Source organism: Pelobates fuscus, chromosome 11, assembly GCF_036172605.1.
Source record: "Pelobates fuscus isolate aPelFus1 chromosome 11, aPelFus1.pri, whole genome shotgun sequence".
NCBI classification, from domain to species: Eukaryota; Metazoa; Chordata; class Amphibia; order Anura; family Pelobatidae; genus Pelobates; species Pelobates fuscus.
The window spans coordinates 25667174-25685920 of NC_086327.1; the positions used below are offsets into that span (position 1 = coordinate 25667174).

An 18747-nucleotide genomic window follows, 5' to 3' on the forward strand; every position below is an offset into this window, starting at 1 on the left:
AATGTTTAAAAAAAATTAAACACACTATATAATATATATGGGGACACTTAAAGCTACATTCTTAAATTAGGGTGGAACAAACTTTATTCTAGGTTTTTATCTTGGTTTAGAAATTGGACAATTCCCTCCATCCTTAAGGGGATACTTAGAGGTTTTTTTCTTAAACCTACTTGATATATTCAATAAAAGCAATGATACCACTCCAGAATCCGTGGGATACAAGCCAATACAAAAAGAATGTTTACCTCCACGAACAGTCAAGCCTCATCTAAAAAGTGTTAATATGTGTTTTATGTAAAATGTGAACTGAAATTTTAATGGTTAATTATATTTTTTTGTAGCTATCCAAATGTGCCTTTAAATACACTTCTACAAAAAGTTACCTTTGTAAAAAAATCTTTTAATAAAAAAACTGTATGATCTAGATGATATGACTGTGAAATTATTTGCGTTTCTGTTGATTATTAAAAGTGTCGTTGAAAATAATTCATGTAAGAAAATATTCAACTGTCGTCAAATATTCATAAAATGTATTACTACGCAGATGTTTCAATTGGAAGTACACATCATTGTTATGTCTTTTTATTACTCTCTTAAATGTGTAGTCTTACTAAGACTGATAAACCATGTAAACATGTTTGTCGAGATGTAAATAGGCAGTGCTAATAGAATTGTCATTATTACGGAGCATGGGTAAAAGCTCCCAAGTCTTACGATGGAGGTGCCAGTGTCAAAGGGAAAACCTGCGTTGGTCACACTAGAATTCCATTATTGCAAAGGTCTGTGTGGGCGTATTGATTGTCATGACATGGATCAGAAACCATCCCCAAAACAGTCACTCACGTATGTAAAGATATGCAAAGCTCACTCTTCATTTACATCAGATGCCTGCAGGTTATCCTTCAATGGAGTTCTAATAGGTGTGAGAGCCCCATAGCACTTAGCCACCTCCACAGTTGCATTATATTATCCCCCTGTATAAAACTATTTGCTACTATTTAATCTAGTCTTTTCTGTTCAAGACGTCACAGTAACAGCGGGAAAGAAATAAGTAAAACTTAACAATCTAAATAAAAAAATATTGAAAACGTTCTAAATGAAATTCATTGATGAGAAATGTGACGCTCCTTATATGCCCCATTCATTATAGAGTGTACACTCAGTCACTCACCATCTCTTCTATAAAGCCAGTGATCTGACTATTTAATTATCAACGGTATTCTAATTGTTCTTTCCTTAAATTGTCTGACTTACAGGGTTATTCACTATAGTGAGAATTGCTGGGAATTCAAAGTAATTTAAAGTATAAGAGCAAATTGGCCAAATTGAACATTGGAGAATTTTTTTTACTAAATTCGATTTCTGCCTACATTTGCTTTTCAATTTACTTTCATTTCTCGTTGAATTCCCATCAGTTCTATCTTTAATGTGAGAATTCAAATTAATTAATCTGAAATTTACGTTCAAGTCCCAATAATTCTCACTTTAGTGAATAAACCAGAGTGACTTTTTTAAGCTTGGATAATAGTGTTTGTGTAAACATATTTTTTCTCAGATTTGTTCACAATTTCATATACTTGTGTGACCCTATCCCCTTATGAAACATCTGATTGACCCTCAACAAATGTCTGCTTTGTAATGAATTGGCAGTGTTCAGTTCATAGCCACTAACCTAATAGTGTGCGTAGGTCAGTGGAGTACAAAATCTGAGTGTAAACAATCTTCCAATAAAAGGTTTCAATACTTGCAAGTAATTTTCTTGAAGGGAAAGGAATTGTGTGCAATTATAGTGGAAATAATTATAAGATCGAGGAAAATTATTCGCAAGTACTGGAACATTTTATTGGAAGACCCAATTTCAAAGCTCGTTTTACCAGAAAAGCAAAAACATATATAGAGGGAAAACCTTTTAGTGAAGAGTGCACTTCACATGGAGAGACCAAATGCGTTTTTGTTTTATATATACGGTATATATATATATTTTTTTTATTATTATTATTATTATTTTTTTATATATATGTGTGTGAGTAAAGGTTTCTTTGGATCTGGTTCTTATATTGCCTGTATGAAATTACATTTAAAAAAAACCAAAAAAAACAGCATGCTAAAAACACATGAACTTACCAACTTGGACGACAGAATAAAGTATCAATTAAAATGCCATTCACAGAATGTTTTATATTTCTTAAAATGTTATTGTGGTATGAATTATGTAGACAGAACAAGTGGATGTTAATATATTGGGATAGCTGACCATATCTGCAATATTAAGAGAGGTATTGAAATACACAAAGTATCGAAACATTTTAAGGATCTACATAAACAGAACCCAAAAGATTTAACCATTTGTGCTTTAAAAAAAATTAAAGATTGACATGGAAGAAATTAAATTCATTTTAACTTTCATACATTGGTACCTAATGGGCTTAATAATGAATTAGAATTATCACTTTAAAAAAATAAAATAAAAATTCAAATAATTATAGGAGTATTGCAGAGTTTGTTAGATGGTTTTAAGTGAATTATTTAAATAAAAAGTATGTTTTAGGAATTTATAAAATATATTACCATTGTAAATAGATTCAAATATTTATAATCGGTTCATCATTATTATCTAGTGTTTAAGAGTGAAACATGCAATCTATAGTGAGTATATCTCTTTATTTGGCCTTTTCTAAAATGGCCGAAATTCCTTATTGTCAGGAATGGAAGATTTAAGTGTAAATGACAGTTATTTTAAATAAAAAAAAAATTAGATGTATATATTCATTTTATCCTCTGGAACTACCACCATTGTATCTCCATTTTAATGTTTTGCGTATGCTCATGTAATTGCATGTTGACGTCACTACTGAGGTGATGTGCATGTTGAAATACCATTATGGAGAATACCATTAGTGATATATCGGCAAGTGGTAAGAAAAATGCTCGCAATATCCTTCGCGCCAGAAATAATTTTGGGACAAAAGATGAGCCAATTCAGGAGGAATACAAAGGGTATTTAAACACACAGAGATGGACACCAAGAATATAGCGACCAACTGAGGAAGTCTGAGTGGTGAAACAAGTTCTCAAGTACTCGAACTCTCACGCTCACTGCTGCCCAATTTCATGCTGACCCTGCCACAATCACCCCCGTACTCACCCTCTCCCAGTCACCCACTAAAGACAGTCATCGTCATACAGTCACCTCACACACGAAATACAGCCTTACCATAAACACAACACACAGAATACAAGCAGCCCCCCTTACACACAACACAAGCAACCACCTCGCACAAGGATACTCAGGCACATACACAGCTACGGAAATACACACACACACTCTCTCTAATATGTACACAATGCCAGAGAAACAGTCAAAAATACACACACACAAACTCACTTTGTCGTACATAAACAGGTACAAACTGTCAAAGTCTCAGTGAGAAATACACACATACATAACGCTAGACACACAGACACACTCAGATATACCCACACAATCTCTCTCAGGCACATACACAGGTGGAAACAAAGAATGTGACGGCAGATAAGAATCTTGTCTGCCCAATTTTCTAAAAACTCTCATTGGTCCCTGGACTTATCTTAAAGGGACTCTCCGGTGACAGGAAAACATATCAGTTTTCCTGGCACTGCAGGTCCCCTCTCCCTCCCACTCCCCATCCCATGTTGCTGAAGGGGTTAAAACCCCTTCAGCCACTTACCTGATTCCAGCGCCGATGTCCCCTGACGCCGGCAGGGAAGACCTAATAAGCATGCGCGGCAATGGCCGTGCGCGCATTAGACCTCCCCATATTCAATGCTTTCCTATGGGGTTTCCGGCGACACTGAAGGTCCTCATGTATAGCGTGACGACGTCCAGCGTCGTTTAAAACACTTCGTGTTCTAAGAAGTTCTGATAGACAGTCACTTGAGGAGGACTTAACCCTGCAAGGTAATTATTGCAGTTTATATAAAAAAAAAATGCAATAATTACACTTGCAGGGTTAAGGGTGGTGGGAGTTGGCACCCAGACCACTCCAATGGGCAGAAGTGGTCTGGGTGCCTGGAGTATCCTTTTAAGTCTATGATAGATACCCAATGCTAGACACACTCAGCCCCCTCAATAGGGCTCTCAACCTCCTCAACACACACAACACTCATCCACTACACACACAGCACTCATCCACTACACACACACAAAACACTCAGCCACTACACACACACAACACTCAGCTACTACACACACAACACTCAGCCACTACACACACACACACAACACTCAGCCACTACACGCACACACACACAACACAGCCACTACACACACACAACACTCAGCCACTACACACACCGCTCACAGAAACAGAGCCCAGGCTCTGGGAGGGGCCCCAATCTGGCACTCTGCCTGGGTCCCTGGGCAATTTTAATCCGGTTCTGTTTATATCAGGGGACTTGGGTGAAATGAATGGAGAAATCTTACAGCCTGCCTGTCAGTATCAGCCATTTTATATGGAGACTGGGTAGATTCCACCAGGCAGCCGCATGGCAGTGTGAATGTTATTATAATAAGCAATGCGCCTTTTATGAGTTTGTACAGCGCTGTTGGCGCTTTGTAAATAATAATAGTAATGAATGATCACATGTGATAGTCGGTGTGAGGTGACCGCCATTGTGTGACTATATCCTGACAGGATACAATGGCCGTGCTTTTACTGTAACTGAGTTAGACACCAAATCAGCTTTATTTTAAGAAATTCGGCACTATCAAGATTTTTTTAATTCACTCCGATTTGCCGTTTAGTGACTGAACCCCCTACAGACACCATTTTAATTCCAGTTAGACTGCACGAGCCGGCCGGGCGACCAATCAACGCCGCGGCTGCTGCGGGAGGCGGGGCTTCCAGCCAGTCAACGGCCAGATTTTCAAGCCCTCCTCCAATAGCGCGCGGTGGGCGGCGCCCTCGCCCATAGTTTGCGGAGAAGAGCGCGAAATGCCGCCAGGAGGTGGGTGGCGGCTTGGCCGGTGGGCGGGGCCAGAGCCACTCAGTCTATATAAAGGGAGGGCCTCACACCACATGTCGCAGTTCTCTCTCCGGAAGCCCGTCGCTGACTCTGAGGGCTTCTCGTGCGCTACAAGAACACCTGAGGGAGACGCCGCGCGCCGACATGGCTGAACCCAGCACCTGCAATATGGAGGTAACGGCTTGTCCCTGTGGCTGGGTTACCCCGGGGTGCGATACACCGGAGGTGGGGTGGGTGAGATATTTATCGCAGTGTCAGAGCCGCTCATTCAATGGAGGCGGCCATACTGGGCCGTGCTCGGGGTTCCCGGCCCTGGTGGTGTGCCTGACGGCGGCGCTAGGCCCGGGTTACCGAGCGGCCTGACCGGGGCCTAGCTGTCCGCGGGCTCACACCGGGGGCCTCGTGCCGGAGCTGGCTCAGCGTGGGGTGCTGCTGACGTCACTGCCGGCCCTCCTCCCTGCCCCTCCACACAGCTCCCATGTGTGCTCCAGCCGGCCACGCCCACATGCCGGTAGCACAAAGAGCAGCCTTGTGAGGGCCCCACGTGTGGCCCTCGTGGAGAGGCCGGCCTGGGCCTGCGTGGACCCTGGGACCCATTGTGTCCTTTGTGTTACTGGCCCTGGCTATAAACTGCCCACGTGATCTCAGCATATGGGCAATGCCTTATGATGGATTATAATATAGCTATATCTATAAATCTCACATTGATGTAATGCAATTCAATCACCTCATCCCCCTTATAGTATTTCGTTTACTGTTTCAATTATTGCTGGAAGTAATTGGATAGCCACTAGGTAAATTATTTAATTTAACTTGCTACTTCCCATAGTAGTAGTTTTTTTTTTTTTTTTAGTGTGTATGTATTTGTGTTAAAGTACAAATCCGTGTATAAATTTATTTTTTATACAAAATATATACTATTACTACTATAGTTGTTGTTCATTTAAAGCATTTGCTAAGTGATCTTGTGGAGCTGCTTCTCAGTTTCTGCCCCGAAAGATTCATTTAAAAGAATTTGAGGGGACTCTCAATTCTGAAAATCACTGCTGTAGAGTATGTGAAGTCTGAAGTAATGGACATGTTTAAAGGAACACTGTGTAATCACAAAGTTCTTACCTTAATGATACATTTTTGTTGTATTCAGGTCCCTGTAGTCTCACTGCTCAATTCTTTGCCATTTAATGATTAAATCACTTTTGTATCTGTTTTTGCAGCACTAACCACTCCTACCTTTGCTGGCACAGAAAATTGTTTCATTTTCAATTAGTTATTGGTTTGCTTTACAAGTTTATCTCCTCCTGTTAATTGTACTTTAATTATATACAGGTGGCTTCTTCAGGGACTAGCAAGCTATTAACAGAACAGGAGGTAAGAAACTCTAAATTAAACAGAATTTGTAATAAAGGAAATGTCAACATTAGATGACTATTTTCAGGAAGTGATTTGTAAGGCTGTGTAAGATACATGCAGGGAGGTGTGTCTAGGGCTGCATTAAAAAAATGATTTAACTGTTGAGTTGCAGCGTATTGAGCAGTGAGACTGCAGGGGCATGATCTATGCACCAAAATTGCTTCAATGAGCTAAAGTATTTCTAGTGACTAGTGTTCCTTCAACTAAAGCAAAAAGATTAATAGTGACTGATTACGCTATACAATATTTGTTCTTTCTGGTGAGATGTGTAGCTAGCTCCTAAATGTCATATTAGGGGAATAAAGATAATCTGGGCCCATAATGACTTTATCAGAATGAATTGTTGAGCAGTTTAATCCAGGGTATTTACTTTTTTAGTAAATGGGGTGTTGGACTTACTGACTCAAACCTCCACTGAAATAGAAGTGACAATGTAGATCTTATGTATCTGTACCATTTAAAGGGACACTGTAGGCACCAAGACCACTTCAGTTAATTGACTTGGTCTGGTTGCAAAGTCCCATCAACCTTAACCTGAAGTATGTAATTATTGCAATTTTTATAAATGGCAGTTACCTGCTAGGGTTAACTCCTCCTTTAGTGGCTGTCAGACAGCCATTAGAGGGACATCCGGGTGGATAGGTGACTTTTGGCTGCCTAAATGACACTGGGCATCCTTATGCTATGCATGAGGACTTCCAGCGTCACTGGAATCCCCATAAGAAAGCATTAAATAATGCTTTCCTATGGGGAAATCCTACAGTGAGCTGAGCCAGCGCTGCACCCAGATAAGTGACAGAATGGGTTATTAACACCTTCTGCACTACAAGTTGTCCTTGACAACGGGGAAGCTATACCTGGCACTATAGTTTCCCTTTAAGTTTAACCTCTTAACATAAGGTTCCTGGGAGATTAAAAGCACCATAACTTCAGAATTAAGTTATTGTGCAAGAGTGTCCCTTTAAAGGGATAGTTTGGTCACCTTAAGGCAACATAGCTCTGCATGAGGACCTCTAGCGTCATATCTTTCCCCATAGAAAATAATTGATTCAATGCTTTCCTATGTGGAGGTCTAATGCACGCATGGAATTTGCTGCGCATGTGCATTAGACTGTTCGGAGGGGGCAGAGCATTGGCACTGCACAGATGGACATTGATGCTGGGATAAGGCAAGTAAAAGGTTTTTAACACTTTACCAGGGAGGGGGTTGTGTGAGGCAGGGGGAGTGATGGTGACAGGAATACAGCTTTGTATTCTTGGCACTATATAGTATCCCTTTAATCTCAAATAATTTCAAATAAACACTGCACATACAGACTCCTGGCACAGTGACAACATGAAGTCAACGAACCTTTTTGAATGTACTTCTTTTGTTACAATAACTAATGGTGGTTATCTAGGTAGCCTCTTGCTTTGTTTGGTTTTTTTGCAATAACTTGTGAACCCATTCATAACAATTCTGTAGCACCTGTACATAGTTCCTCACATATGTAAACTGATTTATCTCCATTCTGCTTCCTAATCCATGGTGAAGTTGAGGTGTATTAGCACTTATAAAAACTCTGTAAAAGTTTTTGCTTGAACAGTCTATTGTAATAATAATAATCCCAAACTCTGACTCCAGATGTTGCTGAACTTCAACTCCCATGATTGTATGAATGAAATAGGCTGAGAATCATGGGAGTTGTAGTTCAGCAACATCTGGAGGGCCATAGTTTGGGGAAGCCTGCTTTAAAGGGACTCTCCAGTGCCAGGAAAAGTTTTCCTGGCACTGCAGGTCCCCTCTCCCACCCCATCCCAAGTTGCTGAAGGGGTTAAAACCCCTTCAGTGACTTGCCTGTATCCATTGCCGATGTCCCTCGGTGCTGGTTGAGGGTCCGCCCATACTCTCCCGCCAACATCCAGCAGGGGAGACCTAATGCGCGGCAGTGCCGCGCACGCTCATTAGACCTCCCCATAGAAAAGCATTCAAAAATGCTTTCCTTTTGGGATTTCAGTGACGCTGGAGGTCCTCACATAGCGTGAGGACGTCCAGTGACACTATAGCACACTTTTCGTGTGCTATAAACACGGAAGTGCCCTCTAGTGGCTGTCTAGAGGAGGAGTTAACCTTCAAGGTAAATATTGCAGTTTATGAAAACTGCAATAATTACAGTTGCAGGGTTAAGGGCAGTGGGAGTTGGCACCCAGACAACTCCAATGGGCAGAAGTGGTCTGGGTGCCTGGATTGTCCCTTTAAGTCCTACTCTTTCAGCACAATTCATCACTAGTTAGAATGTGGTGTATTGCATACCTCCATGAATCAATACTTTATAAGCTACATCTGTTGCCAGAGTATTCGCTATAGTGTTATTTTTTTTTTAGAGTCATAGAGCATTGGTCAAAATGCACATGCATGGTTGCTCTGCACTACAGTTGGAGGAAGGTTCTTCAGTGGCTGTCGGGTAGAACCTGTCCCTTATAGGTGTTCCAGACGGTCCTCTTCTCTCCCTGGCTCTTCAGGAGCCAGTCACTGCAGTACTTGTGTGGATATGCCAGAGTACAGCATTAAGGTCTATGGAGGATCCTCTGTAGACAGACCATTCCCTACTGCTGTCAGAGGATTGACACTTGTAGACTGCTCTACCCAATGTCTAAAAGTGTCAGGTGTAGGGAAAGTATGGAGACAAAATAGTTCCTGTATCTTTTGACTGAGTTGTAACTTCAGTGACATTCCAATGTGTATCTTAAAGATTTTATATTTATGAAATATTTAATTTGACTGGCACCCAAACATGTGCTGACAGGCCTTGAATGGCCACAGCATGCTGACATGCAAATTCAGTTGCCTCTGGCCATTGTGGCATGAAGCCATAGTATGGCTATTTCTGAACTAGCTACATAAATTTGAACAAGAATAACAAATGTAACATTTTTGATTATACAGGCTACATGAAAAGCATAAACAAGATCTTTTTTTGGGTGGAATGCATCACAGTAACTCTTTTCATGAACTAGATCTGCTTCTAGCAGCTTGGTTGGGAAATGGGCATTTTGAACTGTCCATCTGTCATAAGGCTAATTCACTTTTATTACTTTCTCCTAGAACTTTGTAGCAAAGTTGGCCAATGGAATGAGCCTGCGGACTTCAGTAGAAGATGTAAATATCCTTTCTATGCATGGCTAGTTGCGTCTTGGCCAACTTGGCTATAGAGTTTCCAGTGTACTTGGCCTTCTCTGGCTCTTGTGTGTTCTGAACAAAGTGATGTGTTAATGGCACTTGTTTATGTAAATTCCATCTGATATGATTTATGATGGTAATACTTGGTAACATTAATTTCTGTACCTATGTTTGCCACTCAGTAGACTGGTTGTGCTTTAGTTTCTAACAGGCTCATAGCAGACCTGTTTCTGTGCTTTTTACAAAGACCCCCATAAGTAATGTCTGCCATTGGGGTCTGAAGGTTTTACTGCTGCCAATCGTTACAGTACTAGTCGCCTTGTGACTTCCCTCTGGCCTTGACTACCTCCTAGAAGACCAGGCTCTAGTTGCTCTGAACAGGAGAACAAACTGGAGATGGTTTTCCTGCTCCCAGTCACTCAGTTGTCAACATGGAGATCTAATGTTGGTAAAACACCCTATATAGGAAATATGATTCTTGATAAATATCCTAAACTTTCTAATACCACAATGTATAAGTGGCATTTTGTAAATTTTAACTTTACTTTAATTTGTGGGTGAGGGGTGAAGATGCCAAACATCAACTGCATTCCATAATTCATGTTTCCTATTAAGCCTTGCATAGAGCAAAGCATTGCATAAATGTTTGAATTTAGCGTAATGGCATTCTGTATCACTTGAATATCTATAAACTGCTCTTATGTCTAAAGATGCACTTAACATTTTCCTAGGTTTCTTGCACTCAGCCTGAGAGCAGTGTAAAACCTACAGCTGAAGATATGACCTCAAAAGACTACTACTTTGACTCATACGCACACTTTGGTATCCACGAGGTAAGAACAAGTAACATTAATGCATTTCCAGATGTCTAGCAATGAGAGATTTGCCTCAAACATTCTTCTCCTGCAGGAAATGTTGAAAGATGAAGTTCGGACACTGACTTACCGCAACTCAATGTTTCACAACAGACACCTCTTCAAAGATAAGGTGGTCTTGGATGTAGGAAGTGGGACTGGCATACTCTGTATGTTTGCAGCCAAGGCTGGGGCAAAGAAAGTTATTGGGGTATGTAACTACTTCTAATATCTATACTGTTATCTGGGCATGCTTTTATCACCTGCTTAACTGTTTATATTGTGCTAATATTTGGCTAACTTTTTTCAGATTGAGTGCTCAAGTATATCAGACTATGCTATAAAGATTGTGAAGGCAAACAAGCTGGATCATGGTAAGTTTAAAGATTCTTCCTTTCTGCTTGCTTACCTTCTGCTTCAGCCTTTTCTCTTCTAGTGATTGTATATTCACTTACACAGCCATACAAAGGTAGATCCCTCTGTTTGAACTACATCTTTCTAATCCTATGCCAGGGCTCAAAATTGCCACTACCAATTGACCTTTGAAAACTTGGTGGTTAGTCAGACTTACAGTAGCAAGATCTGGCTAATAGCCTAAGGTTTGAAATTAAGCTCTGGCTATGCCATGAAGTGTTTAGAAAAATGGAGGGGGATAACAGTCTATATATTGCCAGAATTTATTCCAAGCATAGAAGTTTCCTATTGTGAGTGTATTTCTTGGTTAGCTCATCGAAGACTGTATAGATGCTAATTACTTTCACCCTTATCTGGAAGTTAAACATGTGATTCAAAATATCAAGTGGGTAGATGTAAGCACTTTGAATGACTTATTCCAATCTTATTTTTCAGTTGTTACAATTATCAAGGGGAAAGTAGAAGAAGTAGAGCTGCCAGTTGAAAAGGTTGACATAATCATCAGTGAATGGATGGGTTACTGCTTGTTCTATGAATCTATGCTTAACACCGTAATCTATGCACGAGACAAATGGCTGGTAAGTGATGTGACTAGTAATACAGCAAACTCTAAGCTCTGAAATGTCAGACCTGTCTTGATTCAATTTAACCTTGATTCAACACTATAAACTGCATAATTTAACTGTAAAACAATGTGTAGTTCAGCTGTGGTCCTACATAGCCATTTAAGATTTCACCATGGGCTGACATGTACTCAGTGTAACATTTGTGGGTTTCTTTCTTTAGACACCAGATGGGCTCATTTTTCCTGACCGTGCCACACTGTATGTGACTGCTATTGAAGACAGACAGTACAAAGACTACAAGATTCACTGTGAGTATGCTTTCCTAGTAAAAAGTGTTAAACTAGGGTGCTTGTTAACTATTGAACTGTCATAACATGGCACAAACTGCTTTACTTGGCTAAAGCATGGATAAAAATTTGTATGCTTGCCTGTATGAACATTAAATCTACTGGCTATGGTCTCAAGATAATGCCACTGATTAATACTCTGTGCTGGCATAGGGAAAGTTCTAGGAATCTAGAGGTGTTCTGCTGTCCCTGACATATGCCCCAAGCCATCAACTAAAGCAGTTTTGAGTAATGTAATACAACCTTGTGTAAAGTTTTGGTAGCCAACAAATATTCTGCCAGAGAAGACACTTTAATTCTGTTTAAAAAAAAAAGGCTATGTAGAACAGGTTTTCTCCTCCAACTATGGCTACTTGACTTGTGTATTGTGCCTCTTTGAGGCATTTTTCAGTAACCATCACCTCTAATCTTCTATAAGGTGCACTAACAGCAGTGTCTTGTGCTGCAGAGATGACTAAAGGATTTCATGACCGTCTTCTAATGCTAATTTTCTCTTATAGGGTGGGAGAATGTGTATGGATTCGATATGTCATGCATCAAGGATGTAGCAATCAAGGAGCCACTTGTTGATGTTGTCGACCCAAAACAACTGGTCACAAACTCCTGCCTCATCAAGGTGAGTAGTCTTTAAAATAGTTATAGATAGAAGGCCAATCTGGAGTAGTGACACTATATGTTCACTTGCTTTGTAGGGTTAGTTTACAACATGCTGGTTATGATTATACCATCTGTTCTAGCTTTGGTTACAATGACTGTCTATAACACTGAATTTTTTTACAGGAAGTTGATCTCTACACTGTAAAGGTTGATGATCTGAGCTTTACCTCTCCCTTCTGCCTTCAAGTAAAACGTAATGACTACATCCATGCGCTGGTAGCTTACTTCAACATAGAGTTTACACGCTGCCATAAAAGAACTGGCTTTTCCACAAGTAAGATCCTACTCTGTCTCCAATCCATGCATGCAAACAGACATCAGTTGCTCAAATGGTGCCTCTGAGATTCTCTTTCTAATGGTTTCATATCTATCTAGGTCCAGAGTCCCCTTACACTCACTGGAAGCAGACCGTCTTCTACATGGAAGATTATCTCACTGTTAAGACAGGAGAAGAGATCTTTGGAACAATAGGAATGAAGCCCAATGCCAAGAACAATGTAAGTATTTGCCAAAAGTTACTTTAGGGAAAACTGAAATCAGCGAAACTGGTGTAGGAAATAGCTGTACATGATGGTGGTAAAGTGCATTTCTACAGATGTGCATAAAACTTATCCAGGTTAAATCTTGTGATATGGAACACTTAAACACATTGAAAGCATGTAGACAAGAGGTTCTCAAGATGTGCTTGTGGTACAGGTTTTGTGCTCATAGAAATAGGTAAAATCTTAACTCCTAGACTACTGTGCCTTGACTGAGTTGGTCTCATACCATAGCTCATGACCTAAGACTTAATCCCAGCTCTATTAGTCATTTGGTTGAAATTGGTGAACTTTTCATTCTGTCTGACACCATTTTGCTATTGCATTACTGCCTTCCCTAGTGCAATAAAAATGCACTGATACTTGGGATAGCCTAGTGAATGTGTCTGAGCCTATCTAACTGTAAAGTGCTGTGATGAAAAGTTAATGCAGCACACTTGTTTTCCCTGCCAGGTAAATCCCTTACAAACTGCTTAGAGTGCCAATTCTTTGCATCATCTAACACTCCCTTTCTCTCCTGCAGCGTGACTTGGATTTTACGATGGACATCGATTTCAAGGGTCAGCTCTGTGAGCTGTCATGTTCTACAGACTATAGAATGCGCTGAGACCAGCATGCCAGCTGACCAACCTGAAGAAACTGAAACACATGTCATGTATACATTTAGCTGTGTGGTTTTATTTACATATAGCATACACATTTTAACCCCAACTGCAAGCCATGTTTGGGGTAAACCTTTTTAGAATTTCAGACCAGTGTTAAACCTAAAAATTCCTGTTGGCTGTACAGTCACTGGTCAAATGTCCCTGATGGCCATACGATCAGGATTCCTTTTCCAGCTCTCCAGGTAAAACTCGATCCACTTGTAAATACCATTCGGTTTACTGAAACTATGCTATTTCATAGACGTATCACATTTTTGTCCTAATTGAATTTAATGATCCCTCTCCCTACAATTGCCCTCTTAAGCATGTTGTGGAGCCACAGTGTTCTGGTTTTAAACCATAGCTGCTAGAAAATAAGCACTGACCATGGGTCAGTCATCTGTTTGAATCTTAGGTTGGTGGTATACATTGCAAATGGTTATCTCCTGCTTCAGTGTGCTAGAACTTAGATGGGGGCTTTAGGAGGTACCATCTGTATGATTTGCATACATAAGCCCTCAGCAGGGCTGCACAACTGAAAACCTCAGCGACAGACGAGAATTAAAAGTCTTTGCATCAGCTCTGGCACCATATCGGTTTCCATTGTGATTGTACATAATTCCTTTAAATCTGGCCTGTTAAATGTAAATAGGAGTGTTCCCACCCTTTTGTCCTAGGGTGGCAAGCTCCTCCATAGGTTCACGTTTAAAATTTGTTTGTATGGTTTGTAAGCCCTTTTTCAGAGTGTTCTGGAATGGTCTGTCTTTTATTTTACTGGTTTGTCAAAGCTACCCATTGTGACTGTTTCATAACTTATGGTTTTTATATGGTTACATTCATAATGAAATTAAAGTAAAATGTGGAAATACTTCTATTGCACTAATGTCCTTATTTCTTGGAGTTTTGGCCATGTGCCTAAGTGTACATTAAAATAATCCTGGCAAGTTAATGACTGGGTTTAGGAGCCTCCTAATGGTGACTGTGCAGTTAATCATACATCCTGATTTTGATGCAAAATAACAGTTCAATTTGATAAACTCCAGTCTCCCTCAAAATCAGAAACTAGTGGTACAGCTTTCATCATGTGTAAGAGTGGTCAAATGTAGCTGGAGCTCTTTGCCAAGGCATATGGGTCCAGACTAAGCTAGTCTGTCCTGGCAAGCTCCCCAAGAAAAGAACTAATGTTAGTCTACCAAACCGGCTTTTACCCTAATCTTGCATAGCTTCAATCGGTTTCCTTTTATATTCCTAAAATATGTAAGGCAAAGTAGGGACTGCTTTGCCCAATGTACGTTAGATCTGCTTCACAAATGACTGCTACTTTTGTCAAGCTTTGCCCTGCTTGTCAGCAAAAACTCTGGGAGAGTAAGGAATCACCTCATTAGTTAGGCTATATCATGGACGTTTCCATAGACACTAGCTGAGGTCCTGGTGGAGCTCCAGGAACTGAAGAAAGATGTCAACTGGGTGACATTGTGACATTGCTGCATGACATCCTTACCCAATCAGGATCTTCACAAAATACAGGAAGTGACAGCTAACTTTACAAGGTCCTAGACTTCTATGGTAAAGTGCATACAGTGAGAAAGCAGTGCTCACACTTAACATGAGGTTTCATTAGCAAAGGTTAAATGGCACACTGGAGAAGTCAAGAAATGCCACTTGTGACACAAAGGTTAAAATTGCTCTTGGTGGTATCCCATTTAAAGATTCCCAAGCAATGAAACCACTAAACAAGACATGTGGTCTCTAGTCTGTACAAAGCACAAGACTTGTGTAAGTTGGCTCTATAAACCAAACTATAGGGAACACCAGGACAATTTATTCCACATGCATAGTCTGCAGTTGTATCACTTATGCTGCTGTTTGCTAGCGCATATTAATAGAGCTGTTAAATGGCACATATTGGATAATGCATGGTAGGTAGTTGCACTTTGGAAGAGCTTCTAATATGTGCTAGGTTTGTGTTCTTCTGTAAAATTACCATGTGCCCTTCCTTATTTCAACTACATAAATACTGCTGCACACAATGTCACATGTAGGTCGGCTGTTGCAGGAACAAGCTGACCTTTGTACAGCTCCCAAAACATTTAAAGCTGTGCCGATGGGCAAAGCTCCATCACTGAAGAAAGTAATCTCTGAAAATATTTCCATAATACAGGCACTCTAACTTTCTAAATTGCCTTTCTTTTTCATTTATAGTAATGTCCATCCCACCAATTTGGAAGGTGACAATTTCAATTGAAATTGGCACTTTTCTAAATGGCATGCTTGTCATAAATCTTATAGTGATGCCCAGCACAATTATTGGAAAAGAAATCTTAATGTTTAATTTTAAAGGTTAAGTTTGATAACCTGCTAGAATATGGAGGCATACCATGATGGTAACATCTGATCTCCAAAGCAAAGCATCTTGTGAAAGACTGCCCCACTATTTTTATTTTTCCCCAATGGGTGACTGGTGTAATTGCCAAGGTGGCACCGTTGAGCCCCAGGAAATAACCCATTGTACAGTGCTACGGAATGTGGCGCTATATAAAATAACAGCCAAGCCACCCATTGCTTTATTTTAACCACTTGGTGACAAGACAGTTTTTCTATTTTTACTGTTAAAGGACCACTCTAGGCACCCAGACCACTTCAGCTTAATGAAGTGGTCTGGGTGCCAGGTCCAGCTAGGGTTAACACATTTTTTATAAACATAGCAGTTTCAGAGAAACTGCTGTTTATAAATTGGTCAAGCCTTCCCCCTAATCCTCTAGTGGCTCTCATTGACCGCCGCTAGAGGCGCTTGCGTGATTCTCACTGTGAAAATCAGTGAGCACGCAAGCGTCCATAGGAAAGCATTGTAAATGCTTTCCTATGCGACCGGCTGCGCACGCAGCCAGCCGACAGGGCGGAGAGGAGAGCTGGACAAGTTTTCCTGGCACTAGAGTGGTCCTTTAAGGACCAGGGCTATTTTTACACTTCTGTGATTACATAGCTGAAAAGAGACTTGCATCCAAGTTCAGCCTTCCTCACATGTTTTTGCTGTTGATCCAAAAACCCCAGTCTGAAGCGCTTCCAATTTTGCCACAAACTAGGAAAATTCCTTCTTGACCCCAAAATAGCAGTCAAATGTCATCTTGGATCAAGCAGCTATTACCCCACTAATTAGAAATTATATCCCTGTATGTTATGTTTTTGCAAGTATTTATCTAATTGCAGTTTAAACATCTTTAATGACTCTGACAAAACCACCTCTTCAGGCAGAGAATTCCATATCCTTATTACTTACTGTAAAAAAACCTTTTCTTTGCCTTAGATGAAATCTCCTTTCTTCCAGCCTAAATGTGTGACCTTGTGTCCGATGTATAGCCCTGTTTATGAATAGATTTCCAGATAAAGGTTTGCACTGGCCCCGAATATATTTGTATAATGTTGTCCTATCCCCTCTCAGGTGCCGTTTTTCCAGACTAAACAGATTTCATTTGTTGAACCTTTCTTCATAACTAAAATGCTCCATTCCTTTTATCAATTTTGTAGCTCGTCTCTGCACTTTTTCTAGTGCTATGTATCTTTAGAACAGGCACCCAAAATTGCACCGCATATTCAAGGCATGGTCTTACCAGCGATTTATAGAGCCATTTTAGTGCCCAGTCCCCCAATGTATCTAAATCCCTCTGCAGCAAAGTAATATCCTGCTCACATTTTATTACCTTACTTTATGGTGTTTGTGTTTAGCTGGAATTTTCCTCTTACTCATTTACTGTACCCACACATTATATCCCATTTTTCTCACCATTAAATGGTCTTTCTAAAGATACCATTATTTTCATCATATAATTTACTATAAAAAGAATTCTAAAATATGATGAAAAAATGTAAAGCACTTTTGAACTTTGACCCCTAAAATCTGTTGCGCATCTACAACTGCCGAGAAATACTGTATGTTAACATGTTCTTAACTTTTTTTTTTGCTGTGTGCAAGTTATAGGGCAATAAGTACAAGTAGGACTTTGCTATTTCCAAAATTAACGCAGGTTACATTGTAACACTGATACCTGTCAGGAACCCCTGAATAACCTTTCATCAACCCATTGGTGATTATTTTTTTTTTTATATAAAAACACAGCAGTTTAAGAATACATGTACTAAGATCTTTAAAGGTTACGGCCAAAAAACACCTCCAATATGTGTTCAGCAACATCTCCTGAGTACAGTGATACCCCCATGTATAGATGTGTTGGATTCTCTGGGGCTAGAAGACCTTATTTGGAGTGTGCGCACCTCCAAATAAGGTCTTTTAGCCCCCAGAGTACCCAACACCTCTGTACATGGGTGTTATCACTGTACCCTGGTGTTACTGCCAAAGAACACCCCAATATGTGTTCAACATCTCCTAAATACTGTAATATCACCCAACGTATGACATGTTTTTTTAATTTTGACATATCTTCTTTTTGGGGGCCTTTTTAGATATCCCAATTTATTTCTTGCCATGAGCGTGCATATATTTGAAAAGTTGACACCCCAAGGTATTGTATATGGAGTGCTTTTATGCAATAGTTTTAGTAAAAAAATTGGAGAAAATGTGTGGTGGTAATTTTCCAATTTTCATTTTTACACACACATTTGTGTGTGATTTAGGGGAGCCTGTTTATGGTAAGAAAACACTCCAGCTTGTTTTCTGCAAGGCCTCCTGAGTACACCTATGCCCCCCATACATAGGGTAAACGTAACCAAAAAAACTAAATGGTAAATGTAAAAAAATGGACCAGTGTGTGGTATAGTTAGAAGCAGTCCCGAATGCAGCGTCCAGGCAGTCCAGGGAAATCAGGACAGTAATATACGCTATCTTTTCTCTGCCCCCTCTTAAAACAGACCCTGCATCCTTTTGGGGGTTTCTGCTTTGCCGCAGTAGGGGAATATACAAATAAAATGTGTAGCCCTAACTCTGCTCTCTCCCATCACCGCCCGCGGAGCAGGTGCATCCTGGTACAAAATCCCCGAAATTATCTGGAGCTAAACCTGTAACAAAAAAAGTCAGTTGCATTCCAGGGTTTGCTTTTGTGCTTTTTGTACCAGGCCAGGGGTCCTCAAACTCCGCCCCCTCTAGATGTTGCTGAACTACAACTCCCATGATTCTCTGGCTATCTATGTAATTCAAAGA

At 40.2% G+C, this 18747-nt stretch overlaps 1 protein-coding gene and 1 long non-coding RNA gene across 4 annotated transcripts in view; both read left to right on the forward strand.

Moving 5' to 3' along the window:
- LOC134577512 (uncharacterized) overlaps positions 1-18747 on the forward strand; it is a 747008-nt gene that overhangs the window by 578204 nt on the left and 150057 nt on the right. The gene's annotated exons all lie outside the window — the stretch shown is intronic.
- PRMT1 (protein arginine methyltransferase 1) lies at positions 5040-14463 on the forward strand. 3 transcript variants are annotated; one of them, XM_063437144.1, is made up of 12 exons: positions 5040-5178; positions 6331-6372; positions 9500-9553; positions 10306-10407; positions 10484-10639; positions 10739-10802; positions 11278-11420; positions 11629-11716; positions 12256-12371; positions 12536-12686; positions 12788-12909; positions 13475-14463. In XM_063437144.1, the coding sequence occupies exons 1-12, from the start codon at positions 5149-5151 to the stop codon at positions 13556-13558; spliced, it is 1152 nt and encodes a 383-aa protein (XP_063293214.1). In that variant the 5' UTR covers positions 5040-5148; the 3' UTR covers positions 13559-14463. The 3 variants fall into 3 exon arrangements, with proteins under 3 accessions (XP_063293214.1, XP_063293215.1, XP_063293216.1); XM_063437145.1 differs by lacking the exon at positions 9500-9553 and having other exon boundaries at positions 5041-5178; XM_063437146.1 differs by lacking the exons at positions 6331-6372; positions 9500-9553 and having other exon boundaries at positions 5041-5178.